We start from the raw sequence: 22,588 nt of genomic DNA, 5'->3' as shown, positions 1-22,588 counted from the left end.
CCTTTAGTGGAGGCTAAGGTGCTGTCTGTTCTGAATCTCTTTGACCTCAGGAACAGTACCTCAGAAATTTAAGGAAGCTATAGTACTAACGCTGCTGAAGAAAGCGGGGGCAGATACTAGGAACCTGAAAATCTATCGCCCCATTTCTCAACTCCCGTTCCTGGCCAAGGTACTTGAACAGCATGTCCTCAGAGCCCTTGCGTTATATACTGAACAACACCACCTGCTGCATCATCGGCAAGCTGGGTTTCGGGCGCATAACAGCACAGAGTTAGTTGTGCTCTGTCTTGGACGGTCTACGACTGGCAGCAGACAAGAAGATCCACTCTGCCTTAATCCTACTTGATCTCTCAGCCGCCTTTGATACGGGGAACCATGGGCAGCTATTACCTCGTATGCGGCGACTAGGAGTAACTGGGACAGCCCTCCAGTGGTTCACTTCATTCTTGGAGGACTGCCGGCAGAAGGTCCAATTAGAAGACCTCATGTCTAAGCAGGGCAACCTTCGCTAGGGGGTTCCGCAGGGCTCGGCATTGTCACCCCTGCTTTTTAACATTATCTCCAACCTCTGATTGAGGCTGCTGTTTAACGGACAATACTCAGCTAATCGCCAACGTCGATAACTCCCGTGACTCGCAGCAGAATGTCCAGAACATCTTCTCGTACACCATGAATTGGATGACTTCCAATTCTTTAAAGGTGAATCCTGATAAGACAGAAGTTCTGGTACTTTCCCCTGTTTTATCCCCTTGGTCCAGCCTTTCTTGGCCCCAAGAGCTTGGCACTACTCTAACGCCAGTGCCAGCCGTGGAAAGTCTGGGTATCAGACTGGACACCGGAATGACCATGAAGACCAAGATGTCTGCTGTCGTGGGAAGCTGTATTGGGCTGATGCGTCAACTTCGGAAATTATCGACCCTGCTGTCTTCCACCACCATGCAGGCGGTGGTGACTGCTTTAATACTATCCCGTTTAGATTATGGCAATGCAGTTTACATTGACCTTTCTGGTACTCTTCTGAGGAAACTCCAGGTGGTCATGAATGATGCAGCAAGGCTGATATATAAACTGCCTCGTAGAGTACATACTACCCCCCTTGCTGCGTCAACCGCACTGGCTCCCTATTAAACAAAGGGCTTGTGCATTGCACACAAATCCCTGTTTGGAGAAGCCCCTATATATATATATATCAACGACCTTTGGAAGCCTTACGTACCGGCCCGCCATCTTCGCTCATCACAGGCCAGTCTTCTTGACTGCCTTCGTGTCAGTATGGCGATATTTGGAGGCCGGGCCTTTTCGGTCTGCATTCCCCAGATGTGGAATAAGCTACCATATGACATGTGCAGGGAAGATAGCCTGCTCCCATTTCAGAAAAGGCTTAAGGCGATACTGTTCTTAGAGGCATTTGATCAGGCCTACTAAGATAATGTCAAGATCAGTGGCGTAACGGAACTCGGACTGTCGTTCTATGTTGCAGCGCTTAGAGACCTTTGGGTGATTAGCGCTTTATAAATGTAATTTAACATTAACTGTGCCCATGGTTCAAGGTCTCCTGCCAATCCACCTAGACCTAACTAAGTGTAAGATATGATACAGAAGGTTTCAGAGACACGGGTGAAGGGCTACCCCTTTCGTTCAGAGTTTGTGGCTCAGTTTTACAGTCTCCAGTGTTGCTTGAGTTGCCCTCTGACGATGCTAGAGGCTCCGGCAATGAAGGAACATGCATGTTCTTTCCCTTTGCTTAATTGGATGGCTGAGATGTTGCAGGGTGAGCCAGCCAGAGGTCAGGAGCCATTGAAGTCACTTCTCAGTGTGGCGACACAGCTTCAACACCACTCAGTGATTGAAAAGCCACTTGGTCCACACTGGTCATCACACTTCCTTACTTGCAGAGGCATGTTTTGCTTTGGGCACAAATGTTCAGGGTGAAAGCAGCGCAGTCCGTTAAGGTACTCGTCAGTAGTGCCGAGGTACGCCTGCTTGAGTCACAGTGGCACAGTTTGCTTTGGACATTCTTTAGAAGAGTGCCGTGGTGCAGGCCGCTTCAGGAAAGAGTCAACATCTGGCCTAGGAGCACACCTGTAACTCCAGTTTCTCTGGGCTCATGGATATTTAGCTCCAGAGTCCGGTCCTTCTACTCACCGTGCTAATTAACATTGTTTTGTGTTGCTATCCTACTTACCTCTCCTTCTCAGACAGGTTGGCCTCCAAGAGGTGTAGGACAGGTGTACAGCTCTTCATTTCCAGTCAAACTCCCAAGTGATGTCCACTCACCTGTGGATAGCTGGTTGTCTGGTAGGCACCAGCTTTGGTTGCTCAGCAGTTGTCTGGGTACTCTGTGGGGCACGCCCTTTCTTAGTCTGAGAACTTGGAACTAGAAGAACAAGTGAGAAAGCAGCTCCCACTTTTATTCATTGAAGTCACTATATAGCAAAAGACATTGCTCAGAAGGGCTATAAAGCAGCTCCCGATGCCAAATAACCTAATTAAATTTCGAAAGAAAGCTCTGTGTCCTCTTTCAAGACGTGTCTATACCTCCTTCCTTTAGCTTCAGGTAAGTCAACAATACACTTCAACTGTTTGGGCAAACAACCTCCCTTCCATTTTGTGCGCATGAACAAGCCTGTGGCTTTCAAAATGGAACACACAGACCTCCATTACTCTGGTTCACTCATACACACAATGTATGCATCAACAAGGCCACACAGATGCATACATTCTAAACATCTACTGACATGCTGGTGCAAGGACTTGGGTTATTGCATAACAGCTGAAATGTACATGTGTATGTCAGATGAAAAGATTGGTTGCAACTGCTGATTATCAAAACGCAGTACGCTGCCACCACCACTCTACATGCAAAGCCCATGAGGGCTGGTAGGCCACTGTCCAACAAATAAGGGGATACTTTGTGCACCTCCAAGTCGTGGACCTCACTCAAGGTACAGGCCTAGGTGTTCGCACACATACTAAATTAAAGTGAGGCTGGGGTCAAACTCAACAACCATCAGCAAAGCCAATAGGTCTCATCTCGCCTGTGAGAGCAGCTATTGGCAAGGATTTGTAGCCCTGCTGTACAGCAGGGTGGCTAAAACAAATGTAAAATAAAACTCTAATGCAGCCATTAAAAAAGAACATTAGCACTGACCAAGTCATAGCTCCTTTTTTTTTAACTGTGTTCTCCCTGGCCCCTCTCAGATGCCCTCTCCCTCCACATGCATCCTTGTCCCCCTCCCGAGAGCATTCTTTTGAAAATATATGATGACCCCTTATCTGATGTTTCAAAGATCAATGATATTGTTGATCTAAAGAAATAAAGTAATCCGCAAATTGATTGCATCTGTCTGTAGAGCAAGATGCATGGGCTGGGCATGCAACTCACTAAATTGATCATGGAGAAGATCATAGGAGTTTTCCTGCATGGTATGTTGGTATTTGATAATGATGTACACAGCTTTCTGATGGTCTGTCCAATTGCAGGCCAACGCCCCCCCCCACCCCCCGCTCCTTGAGACCCTCACGGGTGAGTAGCGCACTTCACAATTCCCTGAGTGGTTGAGAGACAAATCAGAGAAGCGTGTAAATAAATTTAGAGGAAATATTATATAAATACAATGAGGATTAAGGATTACAAGGTGTAAGTCACATATCTCCCATACTGACAGGTATTGAACCTTCAAAGTGCTTGGTCAGGACATACCGGTGTCCGATTTAAAACTTAATGTGGTGGTTAGGGCTGTACGTACTGATAACTTTATTACTACCTAAAGACTAATTTTAGCAACCTTCTAATAACGAAAATTTGAGGGGAAAAAAAAATAAGGTCTCTAACGAATGCTTTGCAGTTTGTATGCAGGTCCCTGATGTCAGTACATAGCTCACTGTGCTATATTAGCATTCCAACATATGAACTACAGATAATAGAAGGATCTCTGTGGCAAAAATAACTCCATAAAATACAGATCTGTGATCTGCAAGTTGCACAATGCGCTTTGCAGCAGGCATATTAACTCTGTGCTACTTTGAGTCAAAACTGTAACTGGACGACCCAGTTCTCTCCAGCAAGTATATTAACCACAAATGTATTTTACCGTTGTTACCCCCTCAAAATTGCTAGGCACGCAAAGATCTCCGTACTAGGTTCCTTTACCCTATCCGATATTTAAAAATGCTGCCTCTTTGTGACAATTATGCGAGATGAGATTTGATTGTCACATGTGTCCTTGTTGCCAATTTCTTGCGTCAGACTTAAAAAAAAAAAAAAAGTTGCATATGAGACTCCGTTCGTCTCCAACCCCCTTCCGCTGCCACACCTTGCCTTGGAATTGATGCGTTTCCGTTCTCCCAGCCATAATGATACCTTAAATTACTTCAAAGCAAAGCAACACCGTATTAACCTCCCAAATGAAATTGGATTAGAACGAGGTTTTACTTCCGGTTAAATATAGAATTGTGGCTGTGGTGCCTGCAAAGAAATAGAGCAAACAACGGGCGGAGGTGGGGGGAGTACTTGGCCTGTGTGTGATGTTTAGCTAGGACACAATTGGCATTGTTGTGTTATTCGCCCCACTTTCGTATCTCAGTTGCTGCGGGGAGGTCTTTTGTTGTCGCTGCTCTGTCGCCGTCGATCTGCAAACACCATACATTCTGGTCGCTTTAGATTGGCACCGCCGGCCGGATTTATAATTGGTGGATGGGTGGAGGCTGGGCAGCCTGCTAGTCAGGGGTGTTCCTCCGCACAGCAGGCAGTTGCTTGTGTCACTGTGACCTCCGAGTGCCCTAGCAGGAAGTGAAACGGAGCTAGTCAGCTGTGCGAGTGCTGGGTGCCTGCAAGCAGCCTCAAGATGGATGCCAAATTTGGTCAGTAGCTTTTTTCCTCTATTTGCTTGGCCGCAATCTTACGGCGATTTGTATCATGTACCTGTATATGTGCCTTTTCGTGTTATATTCCAAAAGCAGCATCTAGATTTGGAAAGGGAGCGGTTCTTTCGGTCCGATTGTGTCTCGAGCAGCATGATAAACGCGTGGGCATTTTTCTGACAATGCAGCTTACCGCTTTATAATCATCTTGTGCTACGATGCAGAATTTTAACCGAACACAGAACCAGATTGCACTGCGAGCCGCGGAATTAAAGCCGAAATGTAACTGGATGATTTGCTCATGTAAGGCACGGTGCAGACCGAGCGTGCTATTTTTAGCTATGTCAGATGCCAGGGCATGCTCTCTTTCCAAATGGAGGCAGCTGCATGTTCATGTGCTCCTTCGAAACGAATATCCCATCGTGCCGAAAGCCGGCGTGTCGGACATAAAATGTTTTCTGTGAACATCTGCTTTAATGCATCTAGCTGCCCACGAGGGGGGCGTTTTCTTCATTTAGCCTTCGTGTTTTTTTTTTCTCACGAGAGATCGGACTACGACATTAGATCGCACAATGCTTACATTTTAATGTGTGGTTCAGGGGGCTGTGTCGGCGATTTGTGCGTTTGCGTTGTGATTTTGGAGCCGATTGTGGGGAGCTGGCGCTTAAGATACGTTCCTATTTTTGGGCATTGGCGGTGGCTCTGCCTGCGATGAATGGCGTGCTGCGAAGGCGACTTTCGTGCTGGTGTGCTGCCTTCGTGCACGGTCTTTTCTTTTGTGTGAGATTAACGGTCCTTCATTCCGCGGCCTCTCTTATTCAGAAGCTGCTAGAATTCGTGACAAAGTGTGCGAGTGGGTGGTGGCGGCGGGGGTGTACTGCTGAAATGGAACAGCGTCAGCGGGAGACGTTCTTAGCGAAAACTCCGGGCTCCTCTGAAGAAAGCATGCATGTTTCACCATCTCGGTAACTCCTAAGAAACATTTTATGCGGTATATATTTTGGTAATGCAGTGTTTTACTCAAACAAATTAATGCGATAAAGTACATCGCGTGGAGTCCCTAAACAGCAATGCTGAGCACAGCTCTGAAAATGTAAAACCCAGCCCTGTTGATACTGCAGTTGGTTTTCGGTTTTATGATCTAATTTTCAAAGTAGGTCTGTGTTGTTCGTTGGAAGAATACCAGTAAATGAACAAAGCGTGTATTAATTCAATGGTAATGTAATTATCAATACCACGAAAAGCTGCCATGTTTATACCATCTCGTAAACCCTGAGCAAGGACTCGCTTTTGGGCAGCAAAAGCTAAAGCAATCACTTGGATGGCTGAATTGTATGCTTTATTCTGCTGCATATTCACATTTGTTCATGGCCAGACCTAACTTCTCCTCTGAGATCCTGCTGCCTTTGGCCGCTGGTACTTTGAAAGTGGTGGGACTTGGTACTTGCCCTGAACTCCGCCAAGTCAAGCAAGCAAGCCCACATTGCTCTTGTTAGAGGGGCACGTTTGTCCCCTCCAACCCATTCACACGAATGCTTTGGAAAAAATGGAAACGTATCCCACAAACTGTTGTATTTATATAGAACTAAAGACTGACAACATAAGAAATGACCTCATCATGGATGTAAGCCGATACCCCAACCACACCAGAATGGCAGACACTCAACCTAAAAACAAGGCATCCTGGCAGTACTTCGATACCTATTCGGAAGAAGCAATACACAAACTGCTCTGCACCTTGAAGCCCTCTAATCACCTCACAGACCCTCTACCTGCTAATGCTGTAAAAGACTTTATCCCCCTGCTCCTCCCTCTCTGGACCAAGATCATCAACAGCTCTTTGCAACAAGGCCACATTCCAGACTCCCTTAAGGTGGGGCAAGTCACGCCTATACTCAAGAAACCTACAGCTGATCCGTCTGACCTAAACAACTATCGGCCCATCACCAATATCCCCACACTGGCCAAACTGCTGGAGAAATGTGTCCAACTCACAAAACACATTGATCAATTTGACCTCCTCAACCCTCATCAATCAGGCTTCAGAGCGAAACATAGCACTGAAACAGCTATGACACACATAATTGATGACGCCCTCCAAATTCTGGATCGCAATGAGTCCTGCCTCCTCATCCTTCTTGACCTCTCGTCTGCATTTGACACGGTCAAACATGAGAATTTGCTGGAGCTGCTAAGTACTAGAATGGGGCTATCGGGAACTGTTCTCAAGTGGTTTTCGTCCTTCCTTCACAACCGGTCTCAGAGGTTCAAGATCGACAATGTGCTATCTACACCTGTGCCTGCAGATCTAGGTGTTCCACAAGGATCCACCCTCTCCCCTACACTGTTCAACCTCGTTATGGAACCGCTCGCCACCTTGCTTCAAGCATCCAATGTTCAATTCCATATGTACGCCGATGACACACAACTCTATCTAAAGTTACAATCCCCGGAAGATATCAAACATCTGAATTCCACGCTTATTAACACCCAATCTTGGCTGGCCGATAATCACCTCAAACTAAATGCTCTGAAAACTGAGTTCCTACTCATCTCACCCCCGGCGAAAATCTCCACCACCCAAACCTGGCTCAACAACCTAACAGCACTCAATGTCCAACCTACCATCGTGGACTCGGCGAAATCCCTAGGCATCACACGACGCCAAGCTCAACATGCAGCAGCACGTCAGCAAAGCCACAAAAGCAGCTAATTTCCAAATTAACACGCTGAGGAAAATTAAACCCTTCCTCCCGGCCAAAGACTTCCAAACTGCTGTACAAGCTTTAGTCATCCCTCGAATAGACTATGGAATTGCGGCCCTCAGCGGTCTCCCGCTAACCACAACAGCACCCTTAAGAGCCTCCCTGAACGCTGCCGCGAGACTCATTACTGGCTCTAGAAAGCATTCGCACATATCCCCAGACCTAAAGTCTCTAAAATGGCTGCCTTTTGAAGCCAGAATACAGCTAAAAATTGCAGTTATGACACACGCGGCCGTGCACCACAAGGCACCTAACTACCTCGCTCAAAAGCTGTCTATATCAGGAGGTTCGAGATCCAATAGGAGCACAAAAAATCTTCTCCTGAAACCTCGTAGATTCCGGAAAGTGAAAACTTACAAGCGCTCCTTCTCAGGGATGGCACCCAGGATCTGGAATGCGCTCCCTCCTGAAACCAGGCTGATCTCCTCCACTGCACTCTTCAAGAAAGAGGTGAAAACCATCCTTCTGGCCAAGATCTCCTGATCGTTATAGATGTTGGTTCAGAGACTCTGCATTGCTTTTTAGGTCTCGCCTGTCGATGCGCATGCGCATCGAGCAAGCGAGACTATAGGGGCTCATCGACTCTTTATCTAACTTGCAAGGAATCGTGGCGATTCCTTGCAGTGCCCGTGACTTTTAAGCTCAATGCGCATGTGCATTGAGCTTAAAAGCGCGTGCACAGCCGCCCGCATTCCTCCGACACCTTTGAAGTGAAGCTTAGCTTCACTTCAAAGGCCCGGCTTCTTCACACCCACATGCCGCTCTGCCCCGCTCCGCCCCCTCCCCTGAGTCATCCTGCCTGCACGTGCGTCTTGTTTTACCCGCTCCGCCCCCTCCCCTTCCCGCCGTGTCGCATTTCTCCTCCCCCCTCCCCTCTCTTCCCTCCGTCTTGTTTGTTTATTTTACCCGCTCCGCCCCCTCCCCTTCCCGCCGTGTCGCATTTCTCCTCCCCCCTCCCCTCTCTTCCCTCCGTCTTGTTTGTTTATTTTACCCGCTCCGCCCCCTCCCCTTCCCGCCGTGTCGCATTTCTCCTCCCCCCTCCCCTCTCTTCCCTCCGTTCATCACACGCGCAGCAGGAAACAACAGTTTAACAACGACAGACCCAACCGTGGCGCGAGCACACACATACAGAACACTTTCAAGATGATTTAGTCTCCCGGATGAGTACCTAGCTGGCACGGTGCCTCCGCCTCCTAAGTGTAAGACAGTAATGCAAAAGGGAGGCTTGTCAAAACGCCACTGCCTAAAAAGACAACCTTAGAGACAAAAGCACTAAACGAATGCCGATCGCCCCGCGAGCCCGGCACACATCCATTGCTCTCCGTCTGCTGCCGGATCAATACTGCGACCTCCTTTAAAAATAAACAGGGACGCTGCAAGTAGGTCGAGTTTACTTTTGATATAGGATTCACTGCGGGGAACAGGGAGCTCTGCTTGACCTCCTGCCTCGCGCATGCCACCCGGCAATATTTCTTCGCTATTCTCAGAAGGAAGCTTCATCTAAAGTGTGCTACCGGGCTGACTCTATTTATTGGTGTACAGGGGAAGCCTCGCTTTAATTACGATATATGCATGCCGGTGCATACTCGAGCTCTCGCAGCTGAGCATGATTAATGCTCCGACGCCTTGCGTCTTTTGTTCTTTCTCTCTTCCTTCATCCGCGCGCTCTTGCAGGTTGCACAGCTCTGTCCTCGTGAAGTTCCCAAACTCGCTAACCTCTGCGTACAGCATCCGCTACTTACAAGTATGTAGTGATGATGACAAGAGCAACTAATATACAAAGATGTTTATTTGCTATCTAAGCTGTGAAATTGTTTTTATTCAAACATACGTGATGACAAACTCAACAGGTGTTTCAAGTTCAAAGCAATCACGAGTCCCCGAACGTTCTGATTTTCGTTGGCTCAAAGTGCCATGTGCTTCAATTTAAGAGAGAAACTGAACCTCCTGTGAGCCATTGTTACAAAATGGCGCATTATTTAATACTCATAGGATGGGGTAGAACAGCTGCACGGAAGAACAGAGAAAGATGGATTCCCATTGCGCTTATTAATGTGAAAAGCCTCTAATTCATTGACAATACAAACATTTATGTGTGCCATTGAGTTAAGCTATGTTATATTACTGTGTCCTAGGAATCAACTTCCTCTTAAGATAACCTAACACCACTATTTAGGTGCACGATACTCACTGACAAGAAAGAATGCATAAGACATCAGTGGGTTTTTCAGATCATTCAATAAACACATAGGGCATATGAATGGCTTCCGGAAATACACAAGGTACTAAACAATATGATATGGGTCCGTCCCTCACCTTCAACACCTCACCCTCACTCACCCTCACCCACACTCACCCTCACTCACCCTCAACGCCTCACCCTCACTCACCCTCAACACCTCACCCTCACTCACCCTCACCCACACTCACCCTCACTCACCCTCAACGCCTCACCCTCACTCACCCTCAACACCTCACACTCACTCACCCTCACCCTCTCTCACCCTCTACCCTCACTCACCCTCAATACCTCACCCTCACTCACCCTCACCCTCACTCACCCTCACCCTCACTCACCCTCACCCTTACTCACCCTCACTCACCCTCACTCACCCTCACCCTCACTCACCCTCACCCTCACTCACCCTCACCCTCCCTCACTCTCACTCACCCTCAACCCCTCACCCTCACTCACCCTCAACCCCTCACTCACCCTCACTCACCCTCACCCACCCTCACCCTCACTCACCCTCAACCCCTCACCCTCACACAGTGCAATAGGTCTCGGAGCATTTGAGTTAGAGCTTTTAGAAATGTTTATGGCTTTTTTTTTTTATTCTTTAGCATTGGCTACAGGAAACAAAAATGCTAAAGATTTACAAAAAAAACCCATAAACAATTCTAAAAGCACTAACTCTAATGCTGCGAGACCTATTGCATTTCCAATGCTTGTTATCACTGCTCACCCTATCCCCTGGCACTATACTCTACTTGTTGGGGGCACTACTACGCTACTCTCTTACTACCGACCAAGATATGATACACGTTGGTTTACTGATCCACCTGTACACCTCTGTAGTGTGATCAATGACTTGTGTTGTCCTATATTACTCCCTTACCTGATTGTATATGGATTGGTTTTATGTATGTTTTTATTATCCATGTTATTGACTATTATACTGTTTCCCATTATCTCTGTTGACTCCTACTGCCCCTTCCCTGTCTTTGTGAAGCGCTCTGATATCTGTAAGGATCCTGTTCGCGCTATATAAAACTTTGAATAAATAAATAAACCATTTTCACCTAAATTTGCTCAGAAACCGCAGGCTCAGAAAGAGCACCCATTAAATAGTTAGGAACTTTCATGGTGTGCCAAGTCTGTAAAGCTCCGCACTTCCGGGGGGTTGACACAATTTATTTCAAAATATGCAGTAGGCCACATTTGCCAATTACTTCCATGGTGTTCTATCCAGCATTTTGTCATGGACGATCTCCCTCATTCCATCGGTGCCCCCTTATGCCAATAGTTACATACAATATGACAGTACCAGAATTTACTACCTCTATATTCCATGTGCTACCCACACGTCCACAATTACCTCTAGTACAGCAGTGCTAGCATTTTGTCATGAATGCTCCCTTATGCCAATGACTACATACAATGACAGTGCCAGAATGTTGATAATTGACTGCAGCCAAATACCATGGTTGATCCATGTAAAAAATTACTCTATTACGTCAATGGCAGCATTTGGTCTCCCCAATGCCAAGCACCTTCTCCAGCATTGTTCCACAGCTGTTCCATGTGACCAAAAATTCCCTCCACTGTGCCAGCATTTTTACTCTGGGCACTTCTTATCCCAAGAATTACACCTAGTATGCCAGCACCTCTCTCTTCCCAATAGTGCCCCTTTATTTCACAAATTTGGTTCCTCCGGCCAGTGCCAGCTTTTTGCCACAGGTGTCCCATATGCCAATAATTACTTCCAGTGTACCAGTGTTTTGCCATAGGGTTCCCTAGTAAACCACCATTTTGCCACTGGTGTCCTTTAAGCCAAGAATTGCATCTGATGCCAATCACATTGTTTCTACAGTTCACTCCAACTCAGTGAGAACCAGTGATCACGAGTATCCCTCACTCTGGACCTTCTGGCCTACTGTAAGTCATTCTAACTTTCAAAATACCATTCTTAGTGCTGACCAACCTCTCTATTTTGATATTCACAACAATTACCATTCCTATTTAGTTACAGCTTATGAGTGCTCTCAAATTGATCCCTGTCCTGATGATGATCTGACTTTATATAGAGGTTGAAACACAGACAACAAACCATTAAACTCAAATTACCAGATCAGTCCACTAATTGTCTAGAGTCTTGTTTTTTATTTGCATACATACATCACTGAGTCACATTTGCTGCCCTGTGATCACCTTTTCCTGAGCACTCTGTGGTCAAAGAATAAATATCTTGAAGAAATGTACTGTAACAAATGTTAATTACGCCACTGTTGGCCATGCTTGTTTCCGTATGTAATGAAATGCACGTTAGTGGCTAAATCCGACATTCACTATATATACTAGTGGTTTTTGGAAAATTCATTGTGAGCCACGGTTTTCCGTATTTGTTAGTGTGCCCTTGCCAGCATTTTACCTGGGTACCCCTCCATCAGGCCCACTAAAAATATGTGGCAGGGGATGGCTAAATTATGCAGCAGGGTAGAGTACATTATGCGTCAAGAATGGGAAAATTATGTGGCATAATGCTGCCAATTTTGTCTAATATTACTACATTATTCTGTCATTTTTACACTTCAGAGCACTGTCTGGGCCTGTCTGGGCTTTGGTTGCACCTCATTAGTACCAGTTTGGCTCTCAAATATAGCAATAGGCAACAGAAAGGTGACCAGTCAACCTTTGCAAAGGGCCTTCAACTGCCCTGCCACATGTGTTGCTGCAAGTTTTTAGTAACGTTTGAACCATAAATATTTTTTGGGTTAAACTGCATATTATGCAGCATATCATGCATTATGTGGCAGATTCAGCAAATATATAACAATGCGGGGAAACCCACACAATCACATAATTTCAGTGGCTGTGCCCTTAATGCAAAGAATTACCTCTGTAGGCCAAGAATTACCTACAGTGTGCCAGGGCCAGCGAAAGACTAAAAAGCATAACACACACTTTCACATACACCCACTCCTTGTCAGTCACGCTCACTTATTCACTCACCCCCATCAGTCACTCATGCACATGCTCTCTCATACACACTTATGTTCACTTCCATTTCCTCCCTTACCCTCATTTATTCTCACTCAGTCACTCACTTGCACACCCTCACTTTTTTTCTAGCTTGGTGTTGCTAATTCTCACTCCATCTCATTCACAGTTACACTGTTGAACACTTTTACTTACTCCCTTTCACACATACTGACATGCTCACACACATTTTCATTTTTAGGTCTAGCCTAGAGAGGCAGCATACATGCACTGCGAGACATTCTGTAATATAGTATGCAGTGGAAGCCCTGCCCACTCTCTGCCCATATTTGTCATTGGCTTGTGTCATTTTACTTTTAAATGCCAGCTTCTGATTCGTAAAAAGGCTGGTTAATCCCGCCTTGTCTGCATTTAACGCCCATCACGACTGGACCTTTTATTTCACTTGTTACATGGTCTGCATTATGGTGGGTAAGCACTATATATTTACATATTGTTTTTTAGGTCTCGCCTGTCGATGCGCATGCGCATCGAGCAAGGCGAGAGTATTGCGACTTATCTACTCTTTATCCACACTGCAAGGAATCGTGGCGATTCCTTGCAGTGCCCGTGACTTTTAAGCTCAATGCGCATGCGCTATGAGATTAAAAGCGCGTGCACGTCCGTCTTTGTTTACCCGCTCCGCCCCCTCCCCTTCCCGCCGTGTTGCAGTTCTCCTCCCCCCTCCCCTCTCTTCCCTCCGGCTTGTTTGTTTATTTGACCCGCTCCGCCCCCTCCCCTTCCCGCCGTGTCGCATTTCTCCTCCCCCCTCCCCTCTCTTCCCTCCGTTTTGTTAAAGTCCGTCGCTATGCTACTTGCCCTATCCAAATGGCTCTGAAGTGCCAGACAGCGGAACAACTTGAATTAGTCACTGACAAAGTCGATAGGTCGCTACCATGTTCCTTCAAAGAAGTTTTTGCGTGCTTTGCATGTACGTGTGATTCACAAGAGAAATAGGGGCTCGACGGTGCCTAGTTTGCACAAGTCTGCCTCCCGCTGTGGGTCGGCCCGATGAGAAGAGCTGCGCTGATTGGCAAAGTGTCCCCTCTACATTGTTAGTTGAGCCGGAGCTGTTGCGACTCAAGGTAGGAATCTGTGTGCAGCGAACTCTTATGTTTTACTACTTCGGACTGCTGATGCTTATTCTTGGGAATGTCGCACGGCGCATGCAATCTCCATAAGGTTTGGTGCTTTGAAAACTGGTGCCGAATTCCACTTTCATTCTCAGTTGCACTAAAATAGCCTTGCAGATGATGGTCACTTTTCATCTCAAACGTTTTAATGTCCTTCTATGGTTATACATATGTCTGAAAGCTCTGTTGAACTGCCAGTGCCCTTTTGCTTTTATTCTATAATTGCAATGCTTTTTAATTAACACGCCAATAAAGATGTGACACATGAAATTGTTTATGAAAAACAGCCACAGAGCACACGCTAAAAGCTGAGGCAGGCTAGGTTCAAAGTGTTTCCCCAGCAGGGCTTTAAGTGAGATGAAAACACAGGGGTGGTGGTCTCACAGAGGGCCATGGCCAAAGTAATTAAGTGCGTTGCTTAAACACACCTAAGCTAAAAATCTGTGCTTAGCATAGTGTTCCGCCCGACATGTATTTTGCAGCAATTATGGCTTGTTTTTTTTACTTGCCATTGTTTTTTAATGCGGTATTAGATCTCTCAGATTTGGGTTAGGTTGCTTCTTTTACGAGGCACGCGTCCTGCATCCAGTGGTGGTGGCTTCTCTGTTGCACTTCTTGGATGACATCACTGTCTGGCGCCGCTCACTTATTTCCTGGAAATAGAAACGTACTTTCTGCGGAGAGGCAGGACGTGCCCCTGTAAATGGCGATCCAGCATTTCTATCAGATGTGCAACGTAAAACCTGACCAAGGCGAATGGAGGCTCTTTTGGGGGAAATTAGGGCAGAAAGATTTCATTTTTCCAGACTTTTATTTTTCAAGTTCGCCTGACTTCACATTCCTGGATTGCAGTCGCCGAAACAAAGCGGCCAGCTCTTCTTCCCTGAAGCGAATCCTTCTGGCGCTCAACACTGCCGCTGACGTGCTTTCAAAGGGGCGTTTAAGAATGACCCGACAGGGAGCTTGCTCGGATCGTTCCTTTGTTCCCCAATACGGAAGATGGGATGCAGCGACCCTCAACCCCTCACTCACCCTCAACCCCTCACCCTCAACCCCTCATCCTCAACCCCTCATCCTCAACCCCTCACCCTCACTCACCCTCACCCTCACTCACCCTCACTCACCCTCAACCCCTCACCCTCACTCACCCTCACCCTCACTCACCCTCAACACCTCACCCTCACTCACCCTCAACACCTCACCCTCACTCACCCTCAACCCCTCACCCTCAACCCCTCACTCACCCTCAACCCCTCACCCTCACTCACCCTCAACCCCTCACCCTCACTCACCCTCAACCCCTCACCCTCAACCCCTCACCCTCCCTCACTCACCCTCACTCACCCTCACCCCCTCACCCTCACTCACCCTCACCCCCTCACCCTCACTCACCCTCACTCACCCTCACTCACCCTCACCCTCACTCACCCTCACTCACCCTCACTCACCCTCACTCACCCTCAACCCCTCACCCTCACTCACCCTCACTCACCCTCAACCCCTCACCCTCACTCACCCTCACCCCCTCACCCTCACTCACCCTCACTCACCCTCACCCTCACTCACCCTCACTCACCCTCAACCCCTCACCCTCACTCACCCTCACCCACCCTCAACCCCTCACCCACCACCAACCCCTCACCCTCACTCACCCTCACCCACCCTCACTCACCCTCAACCCCTCACCCTCACTCACCCTCACTCACCCTCACTCACCCTCACTCACCCTCACCCACCCTCACCCTCACCCACCCTCACCCTCACCCACCCTCACCCTCACCCACCCTCACCCTCACTCACCCTCACCCACCCTCACCCTCACTCACCCTCAACCCCTCACCCTCACTCACAATCACCCTCACTCACCCTCACTCACTCTCACTCTCACTCACCCTCAACCCCTCACTCACCCTCAACCCCTCACTCCCCCTCACCCTCACTCACCCTCAACACCTCACCCTCACACAGTGCAATAGGTCTCAGAGGATTTTTAGTTAAAGCTTTTACAATTGTTTATGGCTTTTTTGATTTGTAATTCTTTAGCATTGGCTACAAGAAATAAAAATGCTAAAGATTTACAACAAAAAACCCATAAACAATTCTAAAAGCACTAACTCTAATGCTGCGAGACCTATTGCATTTCCAATGCTTGTTTTTTTTACCACTTTCATAATCAGTGCAGCACCCGATTCAGGGACATCGCACTGAACCAGTAACAGCTACTGCGATCAACATGCTTTGGCTTCTTCGTGGCCCACTCCCTTCCCTCAGCCAATCTGCGCTTGTCTCCTCTATTGGCACCCTCCCATGAGGGGGCGGGGCTTAGGGGCAACCCTAGGGAGTGAAAAGAAGCATTTGCAATGTAATAGGTCTCGCATTTAGGCGAGATTGAGCTATTGGCATTGTAAACAACAATGCCTATTATTTATGTTTTGATTTTTAAAGCATAAATAAAAGGCATTGTCATTTACAATGCCAATAGCTTAAACTCTCTTAAATGCGAGACCTATTGCATTGCAAATACTTCTTTTCACTCCCTATGATTGCCCCAAAGTCCCGCCGCCTCGAGGGAGGGAGGGTGCCAATAGAGAAACACTGTTAAGAAAATAAGGAAAAGTAATTGATTTCCGTTGTCTTGACACTCGCGCATGGTTATACACTGGAGATTGGACAGGCACAGTTTATGATGGAATTTGGGTTGCATTTCCTGGGCTTGATTGTGGGGTGGTATGAACAAAATGGATGTGACTTCTTGATTGATCTTCCAGTTAAGAATTTCTTTTGAGAGTTTGCCATTGTGATTAACCAGCTATAACATATGTATGACAATGTTATAGCTTACCTCCGTAGCTTTGACTACAGCATGAGAAGTGATTTTATTGGGGGAGAAAACACAAGGTAGTATGGTAAAGCTTAGGAACAGCTGCTTTTAAAATTATCCAAGAAAGAATTGACTGTGTTAAAACGGGAATTACTTTGGGTTGAGAAGAGACTAGCAAAATGGTAAAGCATGGCAATTGTTTTGGTGACTTAAGCTATTTTACCAATTTTCTAAAAATATTCTAATTTTTTTTTCAGTTGTTGACCTTCTTTACTGGCGAGATATCAAGAAATCGGGAGTGGTGTTTGGAGCCAGTTTATTTCTTCTGCTGTCTTTGACAGTCTTTAGCATCGTGAGTGTGTCGGCATACATTGCTTTAGCCCTGCTTTCTGTTACTATCAGCTACAGAATGTACAAAGGAGTTTTCCAGGCTATCCAGAAATCCGATGATGGTCATCCATTCAGGTAAGAGCCTTGAAATGTTATTCAAGTTATCACAGGTGTGAACATAAATGTACTTTGTTTCTGGAGTACTGTTTTGATTTGTATTGTTAGTAGCAACATTTAAAAGTAAAGCTAACCGGAGTAATTTATGTTAGGGGTTTAATAAGTAGAGCATTCAAATTGTTATAAAACGGGCAGGCATTAGTAAAATCATATCATGACATTATGTTCTACTACTGGAATTGTAGTCTATTACATAAAGTGACATATTTTGACCTCCATTTTCTCCCTATACTCTACCATTGCGTTCGTACCACTATGTGCCCATACTCCAAACTATGCATTAGTAGTTTGCACAGCTTTGAGATGATCAGCACGCCTCTTACACTCTTCTCTGGCCCATTCTTCTGCACCCCTTAGGGGCCTTGAATGCTCTTAAGTATTTTCCAGTGTTAATTTAAATTTGGACATTAGCCACAGGTATTCTTTTCCCTTCCTTTATTTGACTAGCGCTTTTGCCCAGCACATACTCTACCTTGCCTTCAGGCAGAGCAATGTTTACTTCAAGGACTACTATCCTGTTAAGGCTGCCTCTGTTTTTTAAGGCGACTAATTTTCTGTGGATAGTTATGGGTGCAGACCTTGGGCTCCTTTGTCAATATTTGCTTTCAAGTATCAGAGATCCATTGTCTGTTGAAAGCCCTGACTGTGGGTGTAGTACACTGGTCTACAACTGTTCCTTCAACCACAAATGCAAACCTTTCTCCCTTCACTATCCTTCTCAATCCAAATAACTGACCAACATATCCACTGCTCATATTACTTTCATATTTTCACTATACTAATTGACCACTAATCCTTTATGGGTTCCGGTGTAGCTTGCTACTCACCGGAAAGCTCTTAACGTTGTTGGTGGTAGTAAGCGCTATATAAATGCAATTACAATTACTCTTGTTGGGCCTTATTTTTTGCACTAGATTTGTAAATCAGCTTATGTTAAGCTTGAAGATACTCCTAAACATTTTTCTGGCTTGGGCATCGCTTCTATGACTTAGTGATGGTCAAGCATAGAGGTGGATGGGCTTGCTGTATGCAGCAGCTATTCGAATTGTGGTATAGTTGTTCCTAAAGATTACACTTCTCAATGCAAATCACCTAAGGTGTCAGGCTAAATTCTTCAATGTTTTGCTGTCTTTTACTTTTGAAGTAATACGAAACACTACTGCGTGGCCATCCAAATGAATAAAGAAGCACAAGTAGGACAAAAAGTCTTGCAACATCTATTCACAAACCAATGCTCCTCTCCGATCCAGCCTCCACAGAACTAATAAACTGCTACAAAATCTATGCACAGCATGTGAATCCAGAAAAGATTCACGCTGCAAAATGTATACTTTCTTACCTGTTGGTGTAGTTTTGCAGCTTGAAGAATTTTCTGGATTCACTAGCGAACTCACCCTCTCTCACCAAGGAAGATGAGACAGAGGGAAAAAAACAAGCATTTACAATGCAATGGTCTCGGCAATATTATTGGTAGAGCTATTGGTATTGCTCATTTTTTTTTTGTATCCCTAAATAAATGGCATTGTCATTTCTATTGGCATTAGTTTTTTTTTTGCATATGTGATTCCTATTGCATTAGCACAGAGAGAGTGAGGCAGTGAGATAGAGAGAAAGAGTGAGGTATTGAAATAGAGAGTGAGGTAGATAGAGAGAGTGAGGTAGATAGAGAGTGAAGTAGTGAGATAGAGAGAGTGAGGTAGTGAAAGAGTGAGGGAGAGGGATGTCGCCCCTTCATGAACCCCCCCCCCCCCTATGATATTTTTACTGGACACCATGTGGCCCAGCCAACAGCAGACTAAAACACTAACACACACACCAAACCACCAACTGCTAAACTTCTTGTCAGAATAATGCAAGCACCTGCATAAACACCAAGGGGGTGTGGCGCCAGAAAGAAACGTGAGGGAAATTTAAAAAAGAGGAACTCGAGCGGGCGGTGAAACATTAAACGGCAGTGAAGAGAAGAATGATGCTGCGATTGTTTCTTAACGGTCCATGTTAATTAGTTAGACCTGAGATGCTGGGCGCAAAGGGTCAAGTTCGCAGGACTGAGGCTACGGTTTCACTTAAAAACATGCCGTAGGTTTGCTAAGGGCTGTATGGGCGCTGTTTTGGGAACAAGTGCATGTTCTGACGACACCATTGATTAGTTCCACATGAAACCAAGCAATGGCAAAGGCAAAAAAAATAAGGCACTGGGAAGATTATGCAATAGTCACCTTTTTTGCAAGCATATGCCACAAAATCAAAATATTAAAATAAACCCACACACAAAACGTTGGTACCTTCACAGAACAAACGTGCATGAAAAGGTTTAAAACTTTTTTTAAGCAAGGCTTTCATCTGATTTGTAAAAGAGACAAGGATAGATACATAGCCAGGCACTCGTATTGCAAACAGCTACAATGTTACTGCACTTCCACACAGGTCATAACTGCAGCTTAGCAAGCACTGCCAAAGTCAATAATATGTCTGGCCTTTGAGAAGCCATCTGTTAGGAAATATATGGAAAATATTATTAAAAAGAATTGCATGCATCGTTTTGCAAAATAAAGATTACACATTGCAAAAAGAAAGGTTAAAAAAAGCCTAATGAACCTGCGCAAGAGGAAATGGCAGCCATTCAGAGTGAAGAAAACCACTGCCCAACTGTCTGAGGCGGTGAGACATGGTGGACAGAAGTAGAATATGAAGACGTGACATCAATAGGTGAAGCGGGCAGAATGAGAGCTCCTTTATACACACAGCAATATTTAACAGGATGTCTCAGTAACTTTATTTTAACCGCGAGCGTGGCAAGCACCTAAAGAGAATCTTGGCCAGACCTAAAGGGAGACCGCAGAGGTGTATAGCAAATACATATGATGTTACAAAGTAAAGCAAATATATACGGCATTACTAAGTACAATAGTGAATCAAACCAAAAAATATGAGGTAGCAATCTGTGCATTTACAGATGTTCAAAATACAGGTAAAAGTGGCACTAGTGAGGAACCAAAATATGAGGTAGTAATCTGTGCATTACAAATGTTCAAAATACCGTTATAGGTATAATACTGCAATGATATGCAAACACTCTTTCATACATAAAGTAGCAATCTGTACATTACAAATGTTCAAAATAAAGCTAGGAGTGTAATACTGCTAAGATGGCAAAACACTCTTTCATATATGAGGTAGCAATCTATGTATTACAAATGTTCAAAATAAAGCTAGGAGTGTTATACTGCAATAATAGGCAGACATTCTTTCCAATAGAGACTAGTCTAAAATGGCCGCCAAGTAGATCAGATCGAGACAGTAGTCCTCTGTTTGTTGCTGTGCCGGCAGGGGAGATAGAGATATTAGTCCTCTGTCGAGGTGCCTAGAAATGCCGCGTCTGTACAAAGGATAGAGAATGACACTTGAACCCCGGAACAGGCGGACGTTGTCTCTACATTTGGGCAGGCTTGTGGGGCCTAGAAGGGACATTGCCTGAAAGCAGCGCTGCATGAGGTGTATTACATCAGGATCAGGGGTCTACAAGTGCCAACGGAGTGAACATGCGGGATGAGGCGCAGAATGTGGCCTCGGTACATCTCAGGCCACGAGTACTGACAGTGAGCTGGACAGCAAGCCCTCGAGAGGACACGTGACTCCAGCGCACTGCACCCGGGCTCCCTGCAGAAGCACACTGTGTCGGACACTAAGGAGGGGTGAGGGGAAATCGGTACATTTGGGGCTCCATGTGACTCCAGCGCACTGCACCCGGGCTCCCTGCAGAAGCACACTGTGTCAGACACGAAGGAGGGGTGAGGGGAAATCGGTACATTTGGGGCTCCATGTGACTCCAGCGCACTGCACCCGGGCTCCCTGCAGAAGCACACTGGGTCAGACACGAAGGAGGGGGGGGGGGAATCGGTACATTTGGGGCTCCAACGAAGGTAGTCAGAGCAGTCACAACAGACACACATGGCCATACACGAGCAGTCACAGAGCAGGAGCTCACACAGACGTGCAGGCGCACACAAACTGGCGGTGTCACCAGCAGCACCGAAGTTTGACAGCACGTCTGGACTTCATGAAATATTAGTATTAGACAGAGGGCGTCACAGGGCCTCGAGGAGAACCACCCGAAGGCCACGACAGACGCTCGTAGTCTTTACGGTCTATGGGGGGCGGGCACTTCTAGTGTCCCGCGGATCCTGCTTTTGAGGTGTTTATGGGATGGGGAAAGAGACGAACACCCTCTTTTATTTTCATATTCAGTCTTGGTACACGCACTCTTCCTGCCCGCTGGGTTTGCCCTAGTTGCCTCCAAGTTACTGAGCACGAAGGGCAAATATTAGTGTGTCCAGACACACTAGAAACAAGACCCCCCTCCCCCGACACACACACACATTCTTCGGGCAGGAAAGAGTGGCTGGAGCTCCCGCCCGCAGCTGCCCGGGGCCCGGCAGAGATCAGCAGGGCACCTGAAGGAGAGGGCACCGGGGTGTCAGTGCCCTCTGCGCTACAGACCCGCATTAGATCGGAGGGAGGCGGAATAGAGCCCGGCAGCCCGTGCGAGGAGTTGGGGAGTCCCGCAGCACTGGCGCAGATCGTCTGGAGTCAGGGAAGCTTCATCAACAAAGGGTGAACACTCTGATCTGTACCCGGACCTCCTGAAGGCGGCTGGGCCTCGATCACTCACCTCACTCCACGGGACTGTCCCGTCTCCCTGGTGGCAGGGGGAACGGGGGGGGGGGGGCAGCGCTGCGGGTGAACAAGGGCCAGACAGGGCCAGCACAAAGTCCCGTCCTCTGGCCGCCGCACGGATCCCTCGTCCCTAGCTCCTCGCAGCCCCGAATCGGCGCTCTCCGGTCCCGCAGCGCCTCGGACAGACGGAGCTCGGCTCTGCCCGGCCTGCTGTCTGAGGAAGGAGGAGGGTCTGGCGCTCACACCCCACTCCGGCTCCTCGGGAAAGCTTTTATTCTTCACCGAAAATGGCAGAGAGTGGCTGGAGCTCCCGCCCGCAGCTGCCCGGCAAGAGGCACCTGAATCTATTTACAGACAGAGGGGCAAACCTCCTCGGCGCTGCTACGATCCTCACCGGCAAAGAGAAAACTAGAGCAAAACTTACCTAAAGTGGCAGCGGGCTGCCTCATGTCCTCTCACGGCCAGACGACACAAACAATGGCGGACACACGCTTCCGTTTTTTTTTTGATTTGGGGGCGTGTTCGGTGTTCAAAAGTAGGCGTGGCTAAAAAGTGGAAAGAA

General features: G+C 46.8%; 1 protein-coding gene across 2 annotated transcripts in view; it reads left to right on the top strand.

The window, feature by feature from the left end:
* RTN4 (reticulon 4) overlaps positions 1 to 22,588 on the top strand; it is a 223,482-nt gene that overhangs the window by 110,440 nt on the left and 90,454 nt on the right. For both annotated transcript variants that reach the window (XM_078649486.1, XM_078649487.1), the window contains one exon: positions 17,100 to 17,307. In XM_078649486.1, coding sequence (XP_078505612.1) covers positions 17,100 to 17,307 — 208 coding nt within the window. The remainder of the gene's footprint in view (positions 1 to 17,099; positions 17,308 to 22,588) is intronic.

This window comes from Lissotriton helveticus, chromosome 6 (genome assembly GCF_964261635.1).
Source record: "Lissotriton helveticus chromosome 6, aLisHel1.1, whole genome shotgun sequence".
Classification (NCBI taxonomy): Eukaryota; Metazoa; Chordata; class Amphibia; order Caudata; family Salamandridae; genus Lissotriton; species Lissotriton helveticus.
This window is presented reverse-complemented; position numbering and strand designations above follow the sequence as displayed.